Source organism: Lethenteron reissneri, chromosome 26 (assembly GCF_015708825.2).
Source record: "Lethenteron reissneri isolate LAM-NWPU_2019-01 chromosome 26, ASM1570882v1, whole genome shotgun sequence".
NCBI classification, from domain to species: domain Eukaryota; kingdom Metazoa; phylum Chordata; class Hyperoartia; order Petromyzontiformes; family Petromyzontidae; genus Lethenteron; species Lethenteron reissneri.
Window position 1 is genome coordinate 15,565,775 of NC_083804.1, and position 27,135 is coordinate 15,592,909.

Below are 27,135 nucleotides of genomic sequence, written 5' to 3' on the forward strand. Positions count from 1 at the left end.
TGGGTGAGAGCCAGTGATGATAAAACAAAGTTAATCAATAAACTATACAACCATGTGACACCCCGCTGAGACAATAGTGCTCCTTGTAAATGAGACCTTGGTTAAAAAAAAACCAAGGACAAGAATTTATGGTGCAAACAACATCAGTGCGGAAAAATCTAGACACGAATGGGTACTTGAGGGAATCAAATTTACATATCCGTTCAACCCGACTCAAGACATCCCAGTGCCACACCTGAAATGGACATGTGACCACCAACAAACTTGTGGCTTCCTCTCCCGGCTGAGTTTCCGCCGCTTGCTCTAAGCATTGGAACCACAGAGACGTCGGCTTTGGGTTGAGATGGACTGCCGGTCTCTGTTTTCGCGGTCTTCCTGCCCAGGCCCTTGGCCAGAGCCTCCACTGGGTCATGTGCCCCACGCTTGCGAGGCCTCTTTGGAGTCACCGTGTCCTCCTTATTAGTCCCCCGACGTTTTCTTCCATCACTCTTCCTCATTTCAGTCATCTCTTCACTGGATGTCCCCTCCACCTCCTTATCCTTGTCCGGCTTGTTCTGTACCTAGGCCACACCATAAATCAGAGCCCACTTCAGATGCTAACTACGTGTAGGAAGCAACTGTTGTGTTTATTCTAACACGGATATAACACAATTAAAGCAGGAAGATGGCTGGGTGGCCCATAATGGCTGTCAGAGCACAGTCTCCTGTGATGTGCAATTTAGGATGAATTGTGGTTATTTTTTTATGTAAGTGAATTTCTGCCACTTCCTACTGGAAATCCAGCAGCATTATTTGGTCACTGTGGTGATGATGAAACATTCCTCGCTGTGTTTTCTCTGAAAATGTTGTCTAATGATGAATACCTTCTCACGACACCCGACCTGTTTGTGCGTAAGTATGATGAACTTCTTTCGCATCGTACATAGCCAACCGCGCTAATCTCAATAATATTAACTCTTTGACTTTACATGAACTGTCAAAAAAAATCACGTTTTATTTTGAAACGGCGGAACAGAAACATACATAGTCTGCAGCCACACTCTCCTACTGACAAAACTGCCAGGGGAAGTCTCAGACCTGAGGTGATGTCCTCTCACCCGACATCATCTTCTGTCCGCCTCCCCCCCCCGACCATTGACTTACCCACCAGGCATGTAAGTAAAGATACATCAATCTTGATTTGAAGCTTTCGTGACTGCAGGAATCCATACTCTTTGGTTCTTTCGGTAAAGTCACGTAGGTAGAAAATATTTAAAAAAATTCTACCTACGTGACTTTACCGAAAGAACCAAAGAGTAAAGATACACCGATTAGTCAATTCAATTTTTTGCTTGAGTTCACGATGATACTGTTCATCAATTGTGCGAAGATTGATTATTTTAGATCCTTAAATGTTGGAATTGGTTCAATCTCAGCCACTGGAAGGTTCCAATTCACTGCAATGGAACAACAATAATCGAATTAGAGACCCCGAATTATGAAAATGTATCGAATGTAAGTTAAACTTCTATCGCACAGTACATAGGCAACCGTGCTAATCGGAGGTGCAGGAGGACATCTCAGAACAGTTCAGGTTATGGTTAAACAAGGTTTTATCAATAACGTGCTAATGACTTAACTATAGGTAGCAAGGAAAATGCAGATAACAGTCCCTTCTCATAGATTCAGTACAGTACAACACAACAGACATGCGAGTAATGCATGCGCAAGACCAAAATCACGGATCAATGCGTGGCCACGTCGTTTTCGATCACTAAAACTAGTTCGCGCAGTTGAGCGAAGAGGTCTCCCCGCTCGGAGAGACGGCGCTACGTGTGGAGGGGGCCCGGACCTCACCGGTGCGTGGCGGCGGCGTGATGAAGACCTCGCCGAGGGGACTCGGGTCCCCGCTTCGTCGGGGGTCTGGGAGGGTTCAGGCACCACGGGGGGTCGGCGCCGAGGTTCCCTCGTCCTCTTCGCCTCGTCACCTCCAGGCTCCTTGGACCCACGAGCCTCCTTCACCTCGTCACCACCACTTCCTCCAGACTCCTTGAAGCCACGAGTCTTGCTCACCTCCTTCGCCTCGTCGTCATCTCCCCCACGTGGCTGTTTGGACCTCCCGGTCTTCCTTACCACCTGGGTCCCCTCCTCCTCCTCCTCGTCGTCGCCGTCTCTCCCGAGGCCCAGCCCTCCTCGTCCCCGTCGTGAGGGCCTCTTCACGCCTCTCGGCATCGCGGTCTCTGCAAAGTAACCGATTGCATGGCAGTCAGGGTCCATCCATGGCACCCCCCCACCACCACCACCACCAAATCCCCACATTTACCAGAAGAGCCGGGTCACCTCTTCTGGTTGACTAAGATTCTCCGCCTCCACCACCTCACAACGTTCAGAGACGGTCAATGCTTGAGACAGAGCCTCCGCTGGGTGGTGAGAGACAATGTCAGTGGCGACACAAAACCACCTCACGTTGGAGCAGTGGTCCTTTAAACCTTCACTGCAACCTTGCACCCCCCCCCCCCCCTTTGGTTCTCAATCGTTAAGCCAATGTAATAATTTACGATTTAAAGCTTTCGTGACTGCAGGGATCCATATTATTGGTTCTTTCGGTAAAGTCACGTAGAAGGGAAATAATAAAATAATGAAAATAAAACAATAAAAATTCTCACGACGTTTCGGTCACAACTCAAGCAGCCGTCCTCAGGTGAAGAACAGAGCTGTCGGAAAGAGGACGGCTACTTGGGTTGTGGCCGAAACGTCGTGAGAATTTTTTAAAATTTTCATTATTTTATTATTTCCCTTCTACGTGACTTTACCGAAAGAACCAAGAGTACCAATCTAATAATGTTAACAAATACATAGGGGTTTGACGAAACCAATTAAGTTGCAACTTGATGGCGAGTGATGTTGATGGTGAGTGATGTTGGTGGCTTAATTTGTGTGTTCGATGATTTACCTTGGAACAACAAATAACCACTGCGTTAGAGGAGATGCCACCCCACACCCCTTCACGTTATCATGAACAAGCGGCGCTAATTAATGAAATGACTTCGTCTGCTTTAGTTTGTCGCCATTCTCCCGATTAGCTTACGTACGGTGCGAAAGAAGTTCAACGCGAAAACTACTGCAGTCGGGTCGTAAAGACTTCGGCAATTGTTTGCATTGTTCGAAAATAATAATAAAAAAATAACAATTTAAGACACCTTAGGTGGAAGTTTCCCTCAAGTTTATCATTTAAAGCGGTGGGAAGTGGACACTGTACAGATTGTTGTTGTTTAGAAGAAACTGGGCCTAGGTCGGTCCCCACAGCGAGGCCTCCCGTAGCGGGGGGTCAAAGAGCTTCGAGTCGCACTTCCCGCCAAATTGCAAATGCAACTTTAATCACACAACAGCAAAAATAGCAAAGTAGCACCAACAACGTTTTATTCTTATGCAGCAGTAGTAGCAGCTGCGAAAGTGAAAGTAAAAGCTAAAAAAACCGAAACATAAACAACAGCGGCGATGGGTGAGGGGAAGGCCGCGGGTGACGAATAAGCCCCAGGCCCTCAGGCGACACCCCCTCCGTAATGACAATCGATGCTAATAATCACGACAACCACGGCGATTAATCGATTGCTGCGATTGCGAAGGGGGGTGGGGGTACATTTAGCCGATGAACGAGAGGAAACGCGTCGATGTTTGCGGGTTGTCGTCCCTTACCGGCCGAAGTCCCTCAATCGTCCCTGTTCATCTTGAAACACGAGACACACTATCGCGTAATTAACTCGTAATTATGTTACGAGTCTAATAACAACACGAGCCTCAATAATGATCCGGAACAACCGGCATTGTCTTGGTGTAATGAGGCCGCGGGGTGGCGCTCTGTGACCACGGCTTCGTGGACTGCTTGTAACGTCAAAGAAAATCACTCACCATCAACATCACTCACCATCAACATCACTCACCATCAACATCACTCACCATCAACATCACTCACCATCAACATCACTCACCATCAACATCACTCACCATCAACATCACTCACCATCAACACGGCCATCAACATCACTCACCATCAACATGGCCATCAACACCACTCACCAACAACATCACTCACCAACAACATCACTCACCATCAACATCACTCACCATCAACACGGCCATCAACATCACTCACCATCAACATCACTCACCATCAACATCACTCACCATCAACATCACTCACCAACAACATCACTCACCATCAACATCACTCACCATCAACATCACTCACCATCAACATCACTCACCAACAACATCACTCACCATCAACATCACTCACCATCAACACGGCCATCAACATCACTCACCATCAACATCACTCACCATCAACATCACTCACCATCAACATCACTCACCAACAACATCACTCACCATCACTCACCATCAACACGGCCATCAACATCACTCACCATCAACATCACTCAACATCAACATCACTCACCAACAACATCACTCACCATCACTCACCATCAACACGGCCATCAACATCACTCACCATCAACACGGCCATCAACATCACTCACCATCAACATCACTCACCATCAACATCACTCACCAACAACATCACTCACCATCAACACGGCCATCAACATCACTCACCAACAACATCACTCACCATCAACATCACTCACCATCAACATCACTCACCAACAATATCACTCACCATCAACATCACTCACCATCAACATCACTCACCATCAACATCACTCACCATCAACATCACTCACCATCACTCTCACCATCAACATCACTCACCATCAACACGGCCATCAACATCACTCACCAACAACATCACTCATCATCAACATCACTCACCATCAACATCACTCATCATCAACATCACTCACCAACAACATCACTCACCATCAACATCACTCACCAACAACATTACTCACCATCAACATCACTCACCATCAACATCACTGACCAACAACATCACTCACCATCAACATCACTCACCATCACTCTCACCATCAACATCACTCACCATCAACACGGCCATCAACATCACTCAACAACATCACTCACCATCAACATCACTCACCAACATCACTCACCATCAACATCACTCACCATCAACATCACTCACCAACAACATCACTCACCATCACTCTCACCATCAACCGCAATTCGCCACTAAGTGGCGGTGACGTCACCACGACGCTTGTGCCAGGCCATGTGCACCTTGAGGTCACGTGAAGTATCGAACGCCCGCTGATAGGTCACGGGGCAGACCCAGCAGGTGCCACGGGTCGACTGACCGAGATGACCGAGATGACTGGCTGATGCACCACCTGTGCCCCCTACTGTGCCAACTTGCTGTGCTTTAGCCACCCGGCGCTCCGCTCGTTGTTGTGAGCGTCGCTCCTCCGCCCTCCGTTGTTGTTGGAGGGCGACTGCCTCCAACTGCCCAGTAGCAGCGTCCTTCACGAGCCTCCTCCACAGAGGCCGATCTTGACACCGCTGGTGCCAGTCATCGGCAAGTCCACTCAGCTCCACGTCCTCCTGTACCACATCATTCCAGCCTAAATGTTTCTAACCGGAGATGATGTTCCATTAAGCGTAGAGAAGGGAGGGAATGACTGTGGCCGAGGAGACCTGAAGCTTCGTGCGGAGCGACAGACCAGGTAGCTTCCACACAGCGTTACGCAACCGATGAAAAGATATTGCCGCTCGACTGACTCGGAGTGAGACCTCTGCTATCAAACCGGAGCCGGTCATGAGCACACTGCCCAGGTATGGGAAACTCTCCACTCTCTCCACTACTGCCCCATCACCGATTGGGAGTTGTGGGAGTGGAGTGTCCGATGGTACAAAATACCCAGGCAGGTGCTTAGTTTTGGTGGGGCTGATGGTAAGGCCCCACCTCTTAGTGGCAAGCTCCAGGTTCAGCAGCAGCGCCTCCAACTCCTCCTCTGAGTGAGCAGCAATGACCAGATCATCGGAATACATAACGTGGTTGACCAATAGGGAGCCATCCCTTGACCGCACACCCATGCATGGATCAGCCTCCCATTGTAACTGGACCAGATGGAAATTCCTTCGGTACAGCTATTGAAGGCGTCACGAATTACGTAGCCGGAATAGATGTTAAATAATGTGGTAGCTAGAGGACATCCCTGTCGCACCCCAAGGTATACAGAGAATGGCTCCGACTCCCGGCCACGTAGTTTTACCTGGGCCCACTCACCATCATGAATGTCCTTAATGATCGTGAGCAGAGGGTCAGGGACTCCGAAAGCACGAAGAACAACTCAGAGCCCAGGCCTACTGATGGTATCATAGGACTTGACCAGGTCAATAAAGCAGAGATGTTGGTCTTGTTGGAATTCCTGACATCTCTGCTGTAGCAGGACGGACAGAAAATATGGCATCTGTGCAGGACCGCCCTTTCCTGAAACCGCATTGGGGCTCCGCAAGCCTCTCCTCAGCGTGCCTGGCAAGGCGATGTTGAATAATCCTTGCCAGGACCTTGAGGAGTGAGATGCCCCTATAATTGTTACAGTCTGTGCGGTCCCCCTTCTTAAAGAGGGGGACCACCAGGGCATCCTTCCAATCCTGCGGAACCCGTCCTGTGGTCCAGACTGTTGTTATGATGTCATGTAGGGCAGTCGGTGCACAAAAGCCACCCTCCCTCAGCATTTCGCTTGGGAGATCATCTCTGCCCGATGCCTTTCCTGGTCTCAAGACTCTGGATCGCCTTCAGTACTTCAACAGATGGCACCTCAGGCAGCCACTCACAGAGGGCGACTTCCTCCAATATTTGAGGCACCGCAGCCTCGGCAGGGTCATCCCCACTGTGTCCCACGTTGTTTTCCAGGCTGAGGGATTTCCCCTCCCCCAGGTCCTCATACATGATCAGCAAATCTGCAAACCTGTTCCTGGGGGTCTGAGATTGGATCACTGTTTTTTCCCCTAATGATGGTAATAGGTGTGGCGCTGCAGGTTACTTTTTTAAAAATGGAATTAAAGAGCGATTTGTGATCGCGGGCCATTGAGGCAGACTCCATCTCCTCAGCAACCCGCGACCACCACCCATCCTTGCAGATTCTCACGGCTCTCCGAACCTCCGAGCGAAGATGATTGCCTGTGTTGCGATCTAAACGTCGTGATCTATTATTTTTCTATCTACGTGACTTTACCGAAAGACCCAAAGAGTATCTTAACACCTCTCTGGATTTGAAGTCAGCAGTTTCCCTGCTGTGATTGTCTCACCTGATGACGGTTGCTTGTGTTGCGATCTAAACGTCGTGATCTATTATTTTTCTATCTACGTGACTTTACCGAAAGACCCAAAGAGTATCTTAACACCTCTCTGGATTTGAAGTCAGCAGTTTCCCTGCTGTGATTGTCTCACCTGATGACGGTTGCTTGTGTTGCGATCGAAACGTCGTGATCTATTATTTTTCTATCTACGTGACTTTACCGAAAGACCCAAAGAGTATCTTAACACCTCTCTGAATTTGAAGTCAGCAGTTTCCCTGCTGTGATTGTCTCACCTGATGACGGTTGCTTGTGTTGCGATCGAAACGTCGTGATCTTTTATTTTTCTATCTACGTGACTTTACCGAAAGAACCAAAGAGTATGTTAACACCTGTTTTGTTGCCAGAAAAAAAGAGGTTAAACCAATTATCATCTTGCTGGATCTTCGAACCAAATCATCGGTGGGACTTTTCATCCAGCAGTGGATTGATCGTGGAGAACGATGTTGTGCGCGTCTCTTTCTCAAGTGATACGCCGCTTTGGGCGGACTTGGTGCCGTCATGGAGGTGTGGAATTTCCACAGTCGCCTGTGTCGCCTCTCCCCTTGAGCGCTGCGTGTTCCCCAGGCTTCGTCGCAACTCAAGTAAGAGCCGCAAGACGCGTTGAGGCTCGGGATTTAGTTATCTCAGTCAACCCATGGCACCTGGGGTCTGTCCCGTGAGCCTTCGAAACGACTCGATGAGTCCTCAAAGTGCACCTAGCCTGGCACAAGCGCTGTGTAGACATCACCGCCACTGTGTTGCCAATGACGGCTGTTTAATTGGTAATTGTTAGGATGGACGTCTGTTCGTCTATGTCATGGATTTATTTTCATCTCTGTATGTACGGTCACTGTGTTCATTACAATGTCTGTGTGTCTATTGAATAGTTTTATGTTGATGTCTGCGTTATTTCATTTATTTCATCTGTTAATCGTTTAACAGTCCGTTGTTTGCGTGTCCCATTGTTTTACGTTTGAGTCTATGTCTATGTGCTTGTTGTTGATAAATTCGAAAATGCCGCGGTACACCGGCGACAAAGCGCCACTCTAGTCAATAGGTCTCTTATCTCAGCCCTTACTTTAGCAACTAAGCCCCTAGCAACAGGCGTCGGCAACCACGTAAAAACATTTTTTTTAGCAGGTAAGGCCCATTTAGAAACGACCTGACCACATGATAGCTCAACGAAGTGGCTGATGTGGAAATGGAAAGCAGCCTAACACTCTAAATGCACGTTTCTAAATATAGAGGACCACGCCGGAGGACTCAAAGAGAAAAATCCACGTGACCACGGGGAGAACACGCAAACTCCAAATATACAGCAGGTGTCAGGATCGAACCCACGACTTCCTGCACACCAGGCGAGGTAGTTAACATCTCGCCACTGCGGCGCCCCACCCAAGGCTACGGAGCCATAATGCGGCTCTTTTAAGCACTGCTTCGTGACGTTATTTATTATGCATTGCGGCTCTTGAAATATAAAGGGTTTTTTTTCGCTTTCCGAATTTTCCCCAACGAATGGGCTCATGCTATTGTTTGCCGACCCCTGCCCTAGCCCGATTTCCTCTCGCGCCGAGACCAATCAATATCACGGGTGATGTGGCCTGTACTTAGAACTTACCGGGTTTACCAATTCAACGTAAAAATCGCTGCCGTTTCCCACAAATTGTGCCAATGCAGCAAAACAGCATTTTTGGCGTTTAAAGGCAGAAATGACCCTTTACACCAACAGACCTTGAAAGCCAGCATTTTTCAATCGTAAATTGTGCAACGGTACATAATGGAAAATGTTAGTTCTTGGAAGATATTGACCTGCAGGGTCAGTCGATCAAAAGGTCATTTCTCTCCAGCTAATAAACTTCCCACTTGTGTGTGCACCACGAGGAAATTAAAAAGCTTCAGCGGCAGAGCAAGATGCCCTCTCTGCAATGGATCGTGGTCATACTGCAGTTTGTCCGCAAGACCAATGTTGAAAAGAATGCTGCTGCGTAGGTTCATGCACTTGTGCAGCTCTCCGATGTGTTTCCAGGATGTATCATTGTTGTTCGGTGTGATGTTCGACGTTTCGCCCCATACGCTGGGAGCTTCTTCAGGACGTGGAGCGAAACGCCGGACTTCATGCCGTAAAAAGTCAGGCCACACAGTGACGTAACAGGGGCCCTGTACATCACTGTCATAGGAATGGGGAATTTATATGGGCGGTGCCCAGTGCTATCAAGGGAGATCTTGTGATGGCAATATAAATGTTGTGAATTCAGTCTTGAATTGGGGGAAGCCAGTCCAACATCCATTTTTTGTCGATAAAACGACACCAATTTATGAAAAGTTGACATTTATCGTCATCAGCACTTGGTTATGCTGGCTCCTGCCAGATATAGACAAGAGATGTAGTGATAGAGATAGAGAGATGAGACAGAAGGGAGTGAGTTGACAGATATAAACATGAGACAGAGATATGTAGTGAGACAGATGAACGAGCTAGTGAGAGGAGTGATATGAGATGTCGAAAAAGGGGCAAAAATGGAACGAGACGAGAGAAGAGCAATGCACAATGGGGATGAGAGATTTATTTTCCTGTTTAATGTTCATTCACTTTAATATTTACTTGGATTTGAATTATAGCTGATAGTTGCTGCACCCCTGCTCTTCTTATTCCTGAATCCAGGGCCTCTTGAGTTACTTAGGCCCCGAAGTGATTGCTTAGTTGAACGAATGTGGTGGGCTGTGCTTTGTTTGTACACCACAACCAATGCAGTCCCTTACATTCGTTAATCTGTGTATCTGGGAGGTTCTGGTTACCATTAGCTTTCCTTGCTGGATAGACGACGAATTTCAAGAAACATTTCACAAGGACAGCGGAGGAGTCAGATCTACCTGCTTTATTTTTCACTAAGTTTAATGCTGAATGTCGCGGTCAGTGTTCAGTGTTCAATGGCAATGTGTGTCCTCAAATAATTAAAGTGGTAACAGCACAACACTGCCACATGCCCAGGGGTCACGGTGTTACGAACCCCCTGCCGAACTCCAGGGCACACCGCGCCCCCCCCCCACATCCCTTCTCCCTAGCTGCCCGATCTACAGCTTCACATTGGTTCCAGTTAAGTGCAAGACGTACGACAGTTTACATACTCACAAATTTTACTCCTTCAATACTAGAATAAAGTACTTTAATACTATAATTAATGTCGCATAGTGATGGCACACGGTCATTATGACCCGATGTTAATTATTATTGTTATATCTCATCTGGAACGAAATTGCTACAGGATTTCAAAGCCACTAGCCCAAAAATGTATAAAGATTACACTACTTTGCAAATAATATTTTTTTCCAATACATTCCCTTACATTTTTTAAATCATAAATATCTTATTTTTCATTGATGCTGCGTTACAAAATGGGCGAGGGTGCACGGTGAGCGCAATGCACTCACGTGCCCACATCCCTCCTCCTTCTTCACGAGTCACCAACGCAGTTGGCACGGGGGCCACTGGCATTGCTCACTCATAACGGCGACACCGCGTGTCGGCGCGGGCCCCAGCGCAAACCAGGGCAATAGCCGGAAGTGCGAGATACCGCACGGCCCAGACGAGCCATAGCATCAGAAACTGAATGAGCCACAGCATGGGCCACAGGATTGGCCACAGCATCAGGAATTGCATGGGCCACAGCATGGGCCACGGAATAAGAAACGGCATGAGCCACAGCAGGGCCATAGCATAAGCCACAGCATGGACCACGGCATGGGCTATCAAAGTGCCCTGAGCATGATCCTATTTAATGAGACAGACCATGAGCCGGTCACCGCCTTGGCGCACAAGTTACAGCATGTGCTGGCGTGCAGTTCAAACCTGAACTAGTCACGAGCCACATAATGAGCTGGTCATATTAGCCAGAGTAAGAGCCGGAGTATGGACTGGTCATGAAAATGGGAGCACGAGCAAGAGCAGAAAATGGGAGCACGACCCAGAGTGTGGCCTGGACAGAGAGCCTCTCTTAAGCTGGGGAGAGCAAGCCGGACAATGAGTCGGTCACGAGCTGAAACATGAGCTGCAGCACAAAATACGAGCTCCCTCCCTCCCGCACCTGGATGCTTTGCATCTCACAAGATGGCCCATTCTCCTCCGAGTCCCTCATTTGCCCAAACACAGCTTCCCTTCCCCGCCTCCTTCACCCCACCAAACAGAAACGACGAAACCGAAATCCCTTCGAGCCGCCGCGCAAGTCAATCCATGGGCACCGTGGGCCCTCACATGAGGAAGGGGTTGGTGGTGAATTTTGGCTGAGTGGGCGCCACCATTAGGTGCTGTGCGGGTGGCCCTGAAGAGAAATCCCCGAAGGGGCCGCCGGCGGCTGAGAAGCCGACCGAAGTGGCCAGCGCAGGGGCAGGTGCCATCACGAGGCCATTGGAGAAGGGGGCGCCGGGTGCCTCGGCGAAGTGGGGGCCATGCCCGTCGGTGTAGTGGGGGACGGACCCGTCCGTGAAGTGGTTCATCACCTGGAAGGGGTTGGTCGGCTGCGACCCCTGGCACGCGTCTGTGGAGCAAGACAGGCGGGCTCACCGTTAGAACAAATTCCAGCACCGGCAGCCATGACTGCCGATTCAGCCGGCTTCACCATACCAGCGGTGGCAATTTTATATTCCTCTGGCGTGGGTCAGTTCGTGAATATGGGAAAAATTATTTCAAATTGGTACGACTCGGTTTTATCAACCTCGGCAAGATCACGGTTGAAAGTATAGGAAGCGTGCGTGTCTGTGTGTATGGGAGCGGTGGCGTAGCAGTTGGCGTGCTGCGCTACGAACCTGGCGACCGGAGTTTGATTCCCGCTCATGGCCAACACCACTGATTACCAAAACTGGTCCTGGGCCTCCCCTAGGTCGACTCCGCCTCCAATGAGACAAAAGCGGTCTGTTCGTGGTGTTGGCCACCCACCCCCTAGTGCGCCGTGCTCCACCAGTCTGTTAAGGCTATACGGGGGATCTTTGTGCATGAGAAGTAGGAGACGCCGAGGTGGGACCAATGAGATCCTTCGGTTCAATTTTGGTTTCAGTCGCTGGAGGTGAAACTGGGTTCTCAAGTGTAACGAGTTGATCGTCTCAGCACGGTCACCAATGACTGCACGACATTTTTATTTGATTTTTTACTCAAATTGCTTAAAATCCAGCTCTTCCCTTCAAAAAAATATAATTTCTCCATAATTTGTGAGGGGGGGGGGGGGTCACAATAAAAATATTTTCTCAAAGCGCTGTATAGGGGTCACGTGAATCGGCGACAACGTGCACACTTCTAAAACACATCTCACAGAAGAATGCAATTCAACCCATTGGTCACTGGCACCGTTTCACCCCCCTGGCTTATTACGGATGCGTGGGGGTCGTACGGAAACCAGAGATGCGCGCGGCCTTGCCTAGGGATAGGAAGGGGTTTTTGGACGCCGGTTGCGCAGTGGCGGCCCCGGCAGGTGGCTGGTGGACCGTTGGCCTGCCAACCAGCGCGTCCAAGTCGACGAGCGAGGCGGCCGGCCCCAGGAAGGACTCGGGCGTCTTGCGGCTGGGGTTGGGCAGGGCCTGCGGGAGCGGCAGCGTCGGGGCCGGCGCCGAGGGCAGGGACCTGGCGACGCTCGACAGCTCAAACGCGTCTGGGCTGGAGCCCCGGCTGATGTGCGCCCCGCCCCCCGTGGAGCTTCCGCTCAGCATGCTGAGCTCACCTGGCAATGGCAGCACCGACAGAGAAGCTGACAAAGCAGTCTATCGCGTGGCGGGAGCCTCTGTTTTGTCAGAGCGGTGGGGGTGGCGGGGGGTCCTCCAAACTATATTTTCCATTTGGTGGGGCGGAGGGTTACAAATTAGAATGAGTGTGTGCAGACAAGCGGCGTGATGTCGTATGTCATGTGTGGCGGCTGTTACGATCTGTGTCTCTTGTCTACAGGCTCTCGTCTACCGTTTATGTCGCTTTCATCTCGCTGCTCTCCTCTCCAGCCAAGCTTGAGGGCAGGTTCACCGCAAGAACCTTTGTGGGCGGCATCAGACCTCCGGGCCTCGGGGCCAAAGGACCCAGTGTTTAAGAGCACTCGACTCATTGTGTAAACGCATCCACGCGCTCGGCTAATCGCGCCAGTGTACAGCGCAGGTGCAACGTTTATTTTTAAATGAAAATGCATTCATAAATGTATTTAGCCAAATAACCTCGCCCAAAATATTATATATTTGAGGAGCGTTGGCGAGCTGTGCGGTGAGTTTCGTAGCAGTTTGTCGAGGGGCCAGTGTAGTTTTTGTGAAAAATTGTGAAGCGTTGTCGGTGGGACGGATGCACGCAATATTTCTTGGAGCATGGCGACGAATATATATATGTCCTGTCGCGCTCCTCAGTTGGGAAAGAAAAAAAAGTTGTCGGCTGAGCAGCTACTCGGCTGATGAAGAGTCGCTCTCTGCAACCCCTCGCACTGCAATTACTGCAGCGGCGGTGGAGAGGGTGGGGGGGTACAGAGGGGCCGTCGAGTCAAGGGGCCTTCAGTGCGGGAATAAACAAAGTGCTCTATCCCCCCCCTCTCTTTGAGGCGTCAGTGCAGAAGCCATTAATAATACAGAAGGCCCCTTTGTGGCACACGACTGGGGAGAAGCGCGACAGGGCAGGCTGTGTTCATCATGAAAGGGCAGCAGGGGCCGCCGTGCGAGCGTGAGCAGGCAGCCAACTCAGTAGCTGTTTGATGCCGGAGTCACGCGCGCGCGCACGCTTCCCGGTTTGCACGCCCACGCGTCGCCGGAGATGAGAGAGTAAACGCGGGAGAACACAGGGGAGGAAGAGATGAGGAGTCAGGGCGGCAGATGCCTATGATGAACTCTCCTTTGACGCATACACTCATCATAATCACACACTCGCTCACACATTTGGATAGCCAAAATTGCGGAAATTAAGTTGGTGAATAACGAGGGTGTTGTATTACGAACCGTGAACCAAAACCCTAGATTGGCAATTTGCCTCAGAGTTCGCAGATGGCGGATTTGCCGATTGCGGCTCTTTTGAAGAACGTAACCCCCACCGCAATGGGCAATGCTTTTGGTGTAATTTGCAAGTACATTTTCAGCATTGGGGAAATCAGCTCAAGACCGGTGACATTGAAAAAAAAATGTATTCTATATTTTTATTTTATTACCATGTAAGAAATGCGAAGTACCCGACACAAACTATACGCGAATAAGGGGCCCCCCAGGCAGGAATCAAACCTACGCCCTTCTCACGGCGAGGCACGAGTGATACCACTGTGCCGCCACTCTGTCGCTGCCAGAATGCGGTTGATGAACGAGCGTGGTGCCGTGCGTGCCAGGAGTAGTACCCGCGGAGGTGTTGATGGGTGCGGTGGGGCCGCTCCTGCCGAAGCCTTCCGGCTCCTCCCGGTAGGGCGCCTCCGTCTGACCGAACGGGTCGAAGGCTGCGGCAACAGGGAGAGGGATAACGACTATGAGGGCTGACGTGTGGAAGGCTTGCTTGCAGGCAGGAGGGTCATGGGAGAGCCAGGTGTTGTGGGTTAACCCACTCAAGATGACTGGCACTGGCGACTGGCACTAGACACACACGCACACGTAGAGTATACACAATTGTAGAAACACAAATTCCACAAACACGTAGGCTTTCGCGACCAATATTATTCATAATAAAGGTTTTTGGGTTAGATTGCGTTATTTATAAATGTGTCGCAACCCTCCACTACCCAACATGGCCAATCAGTAAAACATGTGTCACGTTGACAAAAGACAAATAGTTCACTACTTTAGCCCACCGGTGTGTTGAAGAGTGAATCCACAACATTTACAATTTTGAGTACGACGTTTCGCTGGTAATAACATCCAGCATCATCGGGCGATTTGCCAGAATCGGGTCACTGGGTTCGATTTCAGTGAGCAGGAATCGAATTCGGGTCACTGGGTTCATAGTGCAGCGTGCTAACGGTTGCACTATCTCTCCCCACTACCGCAGATAAAGATCCCCCGTATAGCCTTAACTGGCGACTGGCACTAGACACACTACCGCAGAATACACTCCGTCACACACACACATGCGCGCACGATGATGCCACTGATATGCACAGCAAGCTGGGATTCTTGTTACATTCCGTGGTCGAGGATACCGTGCGGAGTATAAATGTTATCGTTTGTTTTATTTATTTCCAGTCTTTGCAGGATGTTGTATTGCCTCTTCAGCTGGAGAACGCACTTGAATTTATTACACACACACACGCTTGCATAAACATGAGCAAACACACTCGCACCAATACACCAAATGTACACACTCACACCAAACCAATGGACACAAACACCCCGAACACACACACACACAAATACTAAATACACATGTCAGCTCCACACACCAATATGCTGAAAGTAGTTCAAAATATATACAAACATATACACACAAATTACAAAGATAAAGATCCCCCTATAGCCTTACCAGTCTGTTGGGGCAAGTGCTGTTAGCGAGCACCTATAAAGGCTAGCACGGGACACGAGGGGGTGTGTGATAAGCACCACACCACTCACTTTTGTCTCCTGAGTAAGAAAGTTTTACACATCACACTAGGTACAGATTTGAGGTTGAGTCGACCTAGGGGAGGCCCAGGACTGGTTCAGATAATAGTCACTGGTTTTGGTCGTGACGGGAATTGAACTCGGGCTGCCGGGTTTGTAGCGCAGTACGCTTACAGTTACACTCCCGCTCCCCATTACACCAATTACAGAAACGCACTCAGACACACTCAGACATCGACAGTTAACCACACACACACCACACACTGAGCAAGTAAAAAGGGAATAAGCAATTAGAGATAAATACAAGCAGAGAGGGAGGGAAAATGAGAATAATAGGAAAAGATGGCGAGAGAGAGAGAGAGAGAGAGGGGGTGAGAGGAGAGAGAGGCAGAGCAAGTGGATAGACAGGAAAAACAGAGTGGGAGAGCAAGTGAGAGGCAGATTAATGGAGCAAGAGAGAGGGACTACGATGAGGGGGTGAGGTGGGGATGGAGAGGGAGGGAGTGGGCCGTGTGTCGCGTCCCTTATCGCGGCGTCTGCCGTGTGGCAGCGACGCCGTGGTCTGCCTCGGGCCAGCAGCTCAGGAGACGATGTTCCGCCATCAATAACCGAGTCCGCGTGGAGTCATGCAGCAGCCAGGCCACTGCTTCTTCCACTGCCAACCAACCCTCTACCACTGCCTCCCCACCAACCCTCTAACCCTGTCTCCTGCTCCAAAGTCAGCGCCCCGTTCTTTTTCAGTGTGATGCGACCGCGAGGGGCGGCGTAAGGGATGGAGGGCGGAGAGGTTGCGCCGCGTGGTGGCGGCCGTTGAGCGAGCGGCGTTCGGCCGATGAAACCGAGCGGTCGCGAGCGGGAAGGCGGTACCAGCGGAGGACGCGGAGGTGGCGGCGGACTTGGCCCTTCCGTCCAGCGGAGCCCAGGGGTCGGCGGACGCTGCCGGGATGGGTGGAGGGCTCGTCGAGTATGCCGGGAGCGGAGGGGAAGCGGGAGATTCTGGGAAGGCTGACCAAGGGTCGGAGGGCGATTTGGAGACCGGGCCCCATGCGCTGGTGGTGGCGACGGAGGTCAGGGGCAGGGGACCTGCGTTGTGAAACGCCAACAAAAACACACGAGGAGCAAACACGTTAGCCGACCGAAATGAAGTGCAACTTCGTGCAACGTTTGTCTACTTGGGCAGATTAACTTTGTTCTAGATCTGGGCCAATGTACAAAATGTCAAGGAGACACCAACAAACGACACTTAGAGTTGATAAATATATTTGTCTCGTTAGAAGTACAAGTAGTATATCTGCATATATAACCGTTTTGGAGCAAGTTCTGAAGGATACATTCAGTATTCTCACAGAGCACTGCATTTCCTTATTTTAGAGTGGTTTATCGAAGCTGATATCACAGACTACTGCTGAAATGTCTTCCAAGCAACCTCTTAACCGGGCGCTAGGAGGGCGGCACTTTCCCATCAACCCTGCTGCAAATGGAAATTTCGGTCAAAATTCGCCAAAAGCAAATTAAATGTTTGTTGAACTTCTTTCGCACCGTACGTAGCCAACCGTGCTAAATCGGGGCTACGAAATGTGCTGGTGTTTTGTGCAGTCATTGGAGACCATCAGCTCATTACGCTTCGGAAACCTGGTTTCATCATGGGCGGCTGTGTCTGGATTCAAACCTGGACCCTCCGCGGCATCTTGCTCGGTGCTCGGACCATCGATTCTCGCGCTCGCGGCACATACATCGAAACGTGGCCACGAGTGTCAGGAATCGATTATTTACGAGCTGCGCAAATTACTTCTGGATGGCATGCGCTTGTGTCGCACGTAGGCAAACGGAGCGAAAGAAACGTTCAACACGAGACGGAAAAATCCAACAGCAAGAATCAATCGTCGAATTTCACCTCGAGTCAATCTCGTGGCAATCGGGTCGCTGGGAGGGCGGTGAACCGCTCCGCACCGCGTGGGCGCACGCGAGGAACTGCTGATTGCGAAACACAACCCCCCCCTCCCCCATCTCCCAGCAAATTCCCACTCGAGTCCATTGCACTGCGAGGAGTGGCACTCAACACGAGAGTGCTCCCCACTCCACTCCGCTCTCTCTCCCTCTCTCCCCTCTACCAATCCCTCCCAGCTCTGGCTAAGGTCCAACCTGCCCCTTCCTTGCCCCTTCCTTGCCCCTCGCTGCCCTTCCGCAGGCCGCCGTACCGACCGCTCCTGACACACAACGCGTCCCGGCTCATTCGCCAATGTCCCCCGTCCAAGTCTCTCAACAGCTGCTTAACGGTCGCCGCCTTCCACTCATCGCGTCCAACTCTTTCGTCTGGCACCGTCAATGTGAACATTCTGGATTCCTTCTCCAGGTTTCTTCCTCCGCTAACCCCACCCCCCTCCAACCTACCAAGCCACGTATCCCCCGCCCTCGCTCTTACCCGGAGGCTGCCAGGAACGGGCGGAAGCCCCCGCGGTGACGGAGCTGCCCCAGGCATCCTGCGATGGCGCGCTCGCTATGCTCGCCGCCGCCGCCGGCGGCTGCTGCCAGCGCGCCTGGGCGGCCAGGGTGCCGGGGAGGGGAACGCCGCCGCCGGCGACCCCCCAGGGCCCCCCACCGAGCGCCGGTGGCCCCGCCGCGGGGTGGGGCGCCCCCCACGCGCCACCCGCGCTCGCTTCCCCCCAGGCGTCCCCCCCGTGGGGGTGCGCGGAGGAGGGGGGCAGGGGCCCACCCCAGGCGTCCCCCCCGTGGTGGGCAAGAGGAGCCGGGGCCCCTTGCCAGCCGGGCTGGGTGGGCGCCGGCGCGAACACGTCGGCCAGGTCCAGCAGCGAGGAGTGGGACTGCGACTGCGACTGCTGCGGGAGGGTGGACACGGCAGGGTTGTGGTTGGTGGAGTGGTTGGTGGAGTGGTTGGTGGTGTGTCTGCGGTTGTGGTTGGTGGAGTGGTTGGTGTGTCTGTGGTTGTGGTTGGTGGAGTGGTTGGTGTGTCTGCGGTTGTGGTTGGTGGTGTCTGCGGTTGTGGTTGGTGGAGTGGTTGGTGTGTCTGCGGTTGTGGTTGGTGGAGTGGTTGGTGTGTCTGCGGTTGTGGTTGGTGGAGTGGTTGGTGTGTCTGTGGTTGTGGTTGGTGGAGTGGTTGGTATGTCTGCGGTTGTGGTTGGTGGAGTGGTTGGTGTGTCTGTGGTTGTGGTTGGTGGAGTGGTTGGTATGTCTGCGGTTGTGGTTGGTGGAGTGGTTGGTGTGTCTGTGGTTGTGGTTGGTGGAGTGGTTGGTATGTCTGCGGTTGTGGTTGGTGGAGTGGTTGGTGTGTCTGCGGTTGTGGTTGGTGGAGTGGTTGGTGTGTCTGCGGTTGTGGTTGGTGGAGTGGTTGGTGTGTCTGTGGTTGTGGTTGGTGGAGTGGTTGGTATGTCTGCGGTTGTGGTTGGTGGAGTGGTTGGTGTGTCTGCGGTTGTGGTTGGTGGAGTGGTTGGTGTGTCTGCGGTTGTGGTTGGTGGAGTGGTTGGTGTGTCTACGGTTGTGGTTGGTGGAGTGGTTGGTGTGTCTGTGGTTGGTGGAGTGGTTGGTGTGTCTGTGGTTGTGGTTGGTGGAGTTGTTGGTGTGTCTGTGGTTGTGGTTGGTGGAGTGGTTGGTGTGTCTGCGGTTGTGGTTGGTGGAGTGGTTGGTGTGTCTGCGGTTGCGGTTGGTGGAGTGGTTGGTGTGTCTGCGGTTGTGGCTGGTGGAGTGGTTGGTGTGTCTGCGGTTGTGGTTGGTGGAGTGGTTGGTGTGTCTGTGGTTGCGGTTGGTGGAGTGGTTGGTGTGTCTGCGGTTGTGGTTGGTGGAGTGGTTGGTGTGTCTGCGGTTGTGGTTGGTGGAGTGGTTGGTGTGTCTGTGGTTGTGGTTGGTGGAGTGGTTGGTATGTCTGCGGTTGTGGTTGGTGGAGTGGTTGGTGTGTCTGCGGTTGTGGTTGGTGGAGTGGTTGGTGTGTCTGCGGTTGTGGTTGGTGGAGTGGTTGGCGTGTCTGCGGTTGTGGTTGGTGGAGTGGTTGGTGTGTCTGTGGTTGGTGGAGTGGTTGGTGTGTCTGTGGTTGTGGTTGGTGGAGTGGTTGGTGTGTCTGTGGTTGTGGTTGGTGGAGTGGTTGGTGTGTCTGCGGTTGTGGTTGGTGGAGTGGTTGGTGTGTCTGCGTTTGCGGTTGGTGGAGTGGTTGGTGTGTCTGCGGTTGTGGTTGGTGGAGTGGTTGGTGTGTCTGCGGTTGTGGTTGGTGGAGTGGTTGGTGTGTCTGCGGTTGTGGTTGGTGGAGTGGTTGGTGTGTCTGTGGTTGCGGTTGGTGGAGTGGTTGGTGTGTCTGCGGTTGTGGTTGGTGGAGTGGTTGGTGTGTCTGTGGTTGCGGTTGGTGGAGTGGTTGGTGTGTCTGTGGTTGTGGTTGGTGGAGTGGTTGGTGTGTCTGCGGTTGCGGTTGGTGGAGTGGTTGGTGTGTCTGTGGTTGTGGTTGGTGGAGTGGTTGGTGTGTCTGTGGTTGCGGTTGGTGGAGTGGTTGGTGTGTCTGCGGTTGTGGTTGGTGGAGTGGTTGGTGTGTCTGTGGTTGCGGTTGGTGGAGTGGTTGGTGTGTCTGCGGTTGTGGTTGGTGGAGTGGTTGGTGTGTCTGTGGTTGCGGTTGGTGGAGTGGTTGGTGTGTCTGCGGTTGTGGTTGGTGGAGTGGTTGGTGTGTCTGCGGTTGCTGGTGCGGTTTGGGTGGTGGCCGCTGCGCTGCTCACCCCGTTGTGCTGCGAGGTGGGAGACACCGAGTCCTTGCGACTCTCTTCCAGAGCCATCTGGAGACGCAGATCATCGCCCCTCCTCATCCTCTCCTCCTGACGCACGCGCACGGGAACACACGGCACATCACCGTGCACCATCACCATCACCATGCGACATCACCGTCAACGAACCCCATCACCGGTAAGCCATCACCATCACCGGTGAACCATCATCATGCAATATCACCACAATCATGAAATATCACCCTCACCATGCAACATCACCGTTAATGATCACCATCACCGTGAACCATCACCATCACCGTGAACCATCACCATCACAGTGAACCATCACCATGCAATATCACCATGCAACGTCACCAGAATCATCACCGTTACTGTGCGACATCACCATCATCAGCACCACCTCCGTGGAACATCACCAGCAGCATCACCATCATGTTAACGGGTTCGAAGCGCAAGCACGCTTACCAATGCATGCGCCACTGCTCCCAAATTTGACAACACGTACCACATACCAGTAAATACACACACCATCACATATACATCACCACCACCAAACATACCATAACCGCTTCACAAACCATCACCACCACACACATCACCACCAAACTTTCTATCACCACTACATGCACACCATCACCACCTCCACCATCATCACTACACACACACAGTGACCATCACAAAGACATACACACCATCAACTCCACCAAACATACCTATCACCACGACACACACACACACCATCATCGTTTCACACGCACACATATTCCCAGCACGCAATCACCAGCAAAGTCCACCGTGTACCATAACAAAACCCCCGCCACACCGCCGCGACCGCACGCGCCAGTCACCGATGTCTCTGCACCCGGGCGGGCGCTCCGCTGCTCGCACGGGAGGAGTGGGGCACCGCGCCATCCCACTCGGGGGGGGGAGGGCTTGAGTCTCCCTCAGGCACGCGATTCTGACCGCTCGATCCGTCAAATCTCAATGGCGCGCGGAGAGAGGGAGTCTCAAGCAAGGACACGATTCAGGAGGAGGATCTCAACGATCGATTTGCAGAGCAAACTCGTGGTGCCGATTGCCCGGCAACAAACCCGGAGACGCCCCGGAGTGAGGGGGGAGGAGACGGGGGAGACGGACGCAGTCGCAAATCGGTATCCTCTTGTTGAAGATAAAAAATATATAATCACTCATGGCCAGCAACCACCACCACCCTCCCCCCCCCAAGTGATTACACAGCAGAGCAAAAGAGAAGTGCAGTTCAAAGCTGCCGGAACAATCAGTGTTCGCAACAGAATCCCAGCAATAGGCCCTCAGCAGATCACACCCTCATCCTGGCCTTCTTAGGGATCATCATCATGGCCAGCTGAAGGATTATCGCAATTCCGACAGCCTTAAATCGCCTGCCGATTCTGCACAGCGTTTATAAAAGCACGGGACAGATCTTGAGAAGCAGTTCAAGGCTCGCGAGTGGACTCCACTAGCTGCGTTTACACCGGGAGGGGGGGTGAGGGGGAACAAGTACGTTCACTACAGAGCTGTCCAGAACGGAACTCGTCGGTGGAGGGGGGCCTGATCAACTCTAAGGGACGGAGGCGGCGCACGCCTGGGAGTGGTGCGACTGCTCTGGTTGCGAGGGTTGGCGGATCGCGCAGATCCGCGAGACTACCGGCTGGGGCCGTGGGGTTTTCTTCCGCACTGCCCTCTGCTATCACCCCCTGTGTGTGGGCGCTGTGGATTGACTCTGCATGCGATGTACGGTCCCCCGCACTGCTGCTCTGGAGACCCAGGTCTACCTCGAAAAAAAGAGACTTTTGGTCTCAATAGGCTCCCCTCCCTCCCTCCCCTAGTGTTACCCCCTTGCATGCTTGATGGGTTTTCTCCAGATTCTCCACTTTTTCTCCTGAATGAATCAAATCTCCCGTTAATTAAAAAGAAAAAAAACCATCCCGATGTGGTGGGATGCTCCTGAAAAAGTCTTGAGGCTGGCCGAAACCTTCTTGGGTAAAACGACCTTTGGGGCTCCGCGAATGTAAACGCAGCTTTAGTGGGAGCCCGCTAAATAGTGGCGGGGCCCGCCGACAGGGCCAGTAGGGCCCATTAGGGGCGGCTGGCCCCAGTGGGGCTACCTTCTGGTGTTGCTCCTGGCTCAGGGACAGCGCCAGCATCAGCTGCACCTCCTCCTCTGTGTCGGAGGAGGGCTGTGGGGTGGGGAGGTGGGTCGTGGTCAGGTGTGTGCGGGGCTGCAGGGGCGATGGAGTAGACAGTGGTGGTAGTGGAACGGGTGGTGGTGGTTGAGAGGACGGTGGTGGTGGTGGAGGGTGGAGGTGGTGGTTATTGTGGTCATGGAGGTGGTGGCAGTAGAGGTGGTGATGAAGTGGGTAGTGGTGGTGGCGGCGGAGGTGGTGGTGGCTGTGGGAGACGAAGTTCGGCGTTCTCTCCTCCCACAATGCCGGGCCAAGCGTCACGGTCTGGGCACGGCTTTTACCCGTCACACATGACGCAACTTACACGTGACGGAACGCGGCGCTCCGTGAGTTATGCGCCCTGGGCGTGCTCGCTGCCCTGGCCTGCACACAGAGTGCCGTCACCCCTCGGCCAGCACTCACCGTGTCCCCAACAGACCACCATGCGTCCTCGCCGGATTGCACACGACGGTGCGCACCACACTCGAGTCTGCACTGCAGCACGGTACAGACTAGGCACTAAACAACACGGCTGTGTACAACACACAAAGACTAGGCCCTACAGAACACACACAAGAGACAAAGATCCCCCGTATAGCTGTAACAGACTGTTGAGACAAGTGCTGTTAGCAAGCACTTATGAAAGCCGACACTGCACATGAGGGGGATAGGTGGCTAGTATCACGTCCGGCCGCCTTTGTCTCCATAGTAGCGATGTTTACACACCGCACCAGGTACTCATGTGAGGCTGAATCGAACCCGGGAATCGAACTCGGGTCATTGGGTTTGTAGCGCATCGCGCTAACTGCTACCCTACACACACGCGTGAACGCGCATGCGTAAGCGCACGTGCTTATTCGTGCACGCGCACGTTCTCGCGCGCACACACACACGCTTGCTCATGCACGTGCGCATGTGCAGGGCGACACTGGGGAGACAGAAGTGACGTCGGGGAGTAGGCAAAGGCCGGGGATCAGCAGCCGAGACAGAGCGTGACCGCGTGTGCGGGGGATGAGCGAGCGCAGCCAGCACAGCCAGCGGACCATGGCGCGTGATTGCGGCTTCCACGGGGAGCCGGCACAGCTGCCCCCTTTCTGAGCTGGAGCTGGAACCAGAGCCGGAGCCAGAACCAGATCCGTGCCGGCGCATGAGGACACGCGCGTGTCGAGCAGGCGCGAGCGTGAGTGCGTGTGAGGCAGTGTGAGCGCAAGTGAGCAAGTGTGAGTGGGCGAGTGAGTGGGAGCCAGTGTGAGCATGCGAGTGTGAGCGCGAGTGAGTGTGAGTGAGCCAGTGTGAGCATGCGAGTGAGTGGGAGCGAGTGTGAGCGCGAGTGAGCGTGAGTGTGCCAGTGTGAGCATGCGAGTGAGTGTGAGTGAGTGTGAGCCTGAGTCAGCCAGTGTGAGCATGCGAGTAAGTGTGAGCAAGTGTGAGCAAGTGTGAGCGCGAGTGAGCATGAGTGTGAGTGAGCCAGTGCGAGCGCGAGCAGCTGCAGCCTCGTCGCAACACGACCCATTACCACCACCAGCACACACAGGAAGTGACATCACGAGTACCGCATCCATCGCAGCCGCCGCGTAAACTCGTGCGGGAGATGTGCCCAGTGGCCGTGTCAGGGAGTGGGGGCAATGGGCGAGTGCAGGCAGCGGGTGTACGGGGGGGATGTGGGTGTGCAGGGGATGTGTGGGGTAGCAGGGGAGACCATGTGCGGGCCGGGGGCGGGGGAGCTGGTGTGCCGGGTGGGAGCAGGAGGTGTTGAGGACGTGTGTCTTGTGTGTGCGTGGGGGACGAGGGTTCCTACCTGTGTCGCCTCCTCTCTCCCCACGGCCGCCACCTAGGAGCGCCGACGTGCGCCAGGTTAGGCTCACGGTCAAGCGGCGCGTTGAGGGGTCAAGCGGCGGGTGAGTGGGCGAGCGGGAGAGCAAGCGTGCGAGAGAAAGACAGAGAGGACAGGCATGCGGGCAGCAAGGCGAGCTAGAGTTGGTGGGCACGAGTGGACGAGCGGACAAATACATCGGCAGGTTTGAGGGCTGAGCGGGAGAGCGGGTCAGCGAGTGAGCAGGTGATAGAGCGAGCCAGCGGGTGGGCGTGTAGTGAAGTGAGCGAGCTGGTGTGGAGCTGAAGAGGCAAGTCGGACAGCCGGTGAGAGGGTGGGCAAGCGAGAAGGTGAGCGAGGGCCAGCGAGCAGGTAAGTAGGCAAACAGGTGTAGGGCGAGCGAGCCAGCGAGCGAGTGCTGAGCGCCCACCTGCTCGGCCTCCTCCTTGCTCATGGCCAGCGCCAGCTGCAGCTGCAGCTCCTCCTCGCCCGTGTTCCTGGGCCGCACTTGGTCCAGGTCGGGCGGAGGGGGCGACATCAGGGTGCCACCTGCGCCACCGCGGAGGCAGAGGGGGCGGGGGGAGCAGTGAAAGTCACTCGGAGTCTGGGCGTCGAGATGCACGGACACGCGGTGTGCAACTAGGTTTCTTCATTTGGCTTGCGGACCCACGGGCCAAAGTGGTCCACAAATGCTCTTGCGAGTGGCTCGCGAAGCTGTTGACCACCAAGGGATATGGCTCGCTGATATAAGCAGAGATACAGAATGGCGAGATGAGAGATACATTACAGATAGAGATTGGCGGTCACGTGGCCCCGCAAGCAAACACTAAACATATGGTTTGCTGGAACAAATTGTATGCATGTGCGTTGAACTTCTTTCGCACCATACGTAGCCAACCGTGCTAATCAAGAGGTGCGGGGGAAGGACAACCAGATGTATTGTTGTTGGTCACAGGTGACAAGGAATCTTGAGTGGGCTTTCAGCTTGAAAAGAAGATATTGTTAGACCCCATAGGCTCTTTCCTGGCTAAATAAATGATGTCACAGGTGATGGGTCGGAAGTGGTCTCTCTTATTAAATGAAGGACATAAAGAGTCAATGAGCCTTAACAGGCTCACTTGTGGCTCTCTCCTGGCTCTCTCCCCATCGAAATAAAGCACATGACAGGTGACACCGAGTCTGAGTGGGCACCCCCACTGGCTCGGGACACGATGCGACAACTAAAGTCAATTTGGTCTCTCTCGCTCTCTCCCGGTGAAAATAAAAGATGCCAATTTACAAGAGGTAACGAATCGTCAATGGACTCTCTTCTGGCTAAACAACGCACCCCAATCAATCACAGGCGGTACTTAATCTCAACAGGCTTTTAATAAGGGACATGACAGGCGATGACAGTGAATTCTCGGTGGGCTGTTCTCCGACTCGAAGACACGGAGAGTCAATGAATCTCGATGGACTCCCTCCTCCTGGTTGAACAGTGGACATCGCAGGTGACAACGAGTCTCGGCGGGCGCTCCTTCCGGTTAAATAAGGAGTGACAGCTCAGCCACAAGAATCCGGGAGCCACGGGGCTTGTCTGTAGCGGCCGCCGGCCTTGCGCAAGGCCATTCGCGATAGATTTCGCTCTCACCGTCTGCTCGCCCCGCCAATCTCACCCGACCCACTGCCGTCATTTACTCGCCCGTCGCCGCAATAGACAGGCGAGCAGCCGCTTGCAAAACCACGGGGACAGAGAGGGGGGCGAAGAGGGGGGCGGAGGCACCGCCGACATCTCTGCTGCACGAGCAACCGTCAGATATTGGCCGATCCCGGAGTCTGGCGATGAGCGGAGCGAACGCGCCGAGCTCCCGAGTTATCATCAGTGGCTCGTGGCCTGGAGAGCCCCGGTGCGGAGTGCGGGGCTGAGAGGTGTTGAGTGGGCAGTGGAGTCGGGGATGAGATAAGAACTTGAGCCACGAATCTGCTCTTCAGTGGACGACTCTTGCGAACGTAAACCGTCACGCTCGCGACATGTGCGCCGGATCGTGCACGCGTGATGCGTGGTTAGATTACCGCCGATTGGTGGGTTTAGTTTTTGTGACACTGACAAATAAAAGTCAGGAAGCGATTACCTGCTGATAAGAGCCAGCGGTGGAAATTCCTTATTACCATGACGGGAGCGACTTCTATAAATGTTTATTTTTTTTTAATTGTTGGTTGCCAAGAGCCAGTGGTGGAAATTCCATGTTCCAATAACGGGAGGCACTCGATTCATATGTTCTCTTTCGTTTAGCTTGAAAGAGCCAGTAGTGGTGGAAATTTCACATTCGCATTGCGTGGGGCGAGTCTCTCCATAGGGCAACCACTTCATCGACCCTGGAGGGATTGAACTCAACAATTTTTATGTTACCAGGTAAGGGCCACTGAGCTATTGAGCTCTTTTTTCAGATGGGACCTGGTCACAAATGATAGCCCAACGAAGTGGCTTATCACGTGTAAATTTATAGCAGCCGAAATCCACACAACCATGGGGAGAACATGCAAACTCCAAATATAGAGGCGTCAGGGTCGGGATTGAACGCACGACCTCTTGTACACCAGGCGAGGTAGTCAACATCTTGCCACCATGGCGCCCCGTGGGATGATGGGCCCACTCAGCCCTCCAACCAGGAATTGAACT

General features: G+C 53.0%; 2 protein-coding genes across 9 annotated transcripts in view; both read right to left on the reverse strand.

Moving 5' to 3' along the window:
• Window positions 1-3,857, reverse strand: part of LOC133348012 (probable endonuclease 4) — a 10,574-nt gene extending 6,717 nt beyond the window's left edge. For 2 of the 5 annotated variants that reach the window (XR_009755761.1, XM_061560820.1), the window contains exons 1-3: window positions 3,676-3,857; window positions 1,837-2,219; window positions 236-560 (exon numbers count right to left, since the gene is read on the reverse strand). Coding sequence is in view for 4 of the 5 variants with exons in the window: in XM_061560820.1 (XP_061416804.1) it covers window positions 236-560; window positions 1,837-2,211 (700 nt within the window). In the remaining variant the exon portion in view is untranslated. The other 3 variants (XM_061560824.1, XM_061560823.1, XM_061560822.1) reach the window with 3 other exon arrangements.
• A 6,246-nt stretch (window positions 3,858-10,103) lies between these two features.
• LOC133347990 (epsin-1-like) overlaps window positions 10,104-27,135 on the reverse strand; it is a 29,512-nt gene continuing 12,480 nt past the window's right edge. For 2 of the 4 annotated variants that reach the window (XM_061560770.1, XM_061560773.1), the window contains exons 4-12: window positions 24,907-25,025; window positions 24,462-24,494; window positions 22,607-22,678; window positions 20,472-20,567; window positions 18,185-18,599; window positions 16,630-16,845; window positions 14,574-14,669; window positions 12,648-12,947; window positions 10,104-11,774 (exon numbers count right to left, since the gene is read on the reverse strand). In XM_061560770.1, the coding sequence (XP_061416754.1) occupies window positions 11,488-11,774; window positions 12,648-12,947; window positions 14,574-14,669; window positions 16,630-16,845; window positions 18,185-18,599; window positions 20,472-20,567; window positions 22,607-22,678; window positions 24,462-24,494; window positions 24,907-25,025 (1,634 nt within the window). In that variant the 3' untranslated portion in view covers window positions 10,104-11,487. The remainder of the gene's footprint in view (window positions 11,775-12,647; window positions 12,948-14,573; window positions 14,670-16,629; window positions 16,846-18,184; window positions 18,600-20,471; window positions 20,568-22,606; window positions 22,679-24,461; window positions 24,495-24,906; window positions 25,026-27,135) is intronic. The other 2 variants (XM_061560771.1, XM_061560772.1) reach the window with 2 other exon arrangements.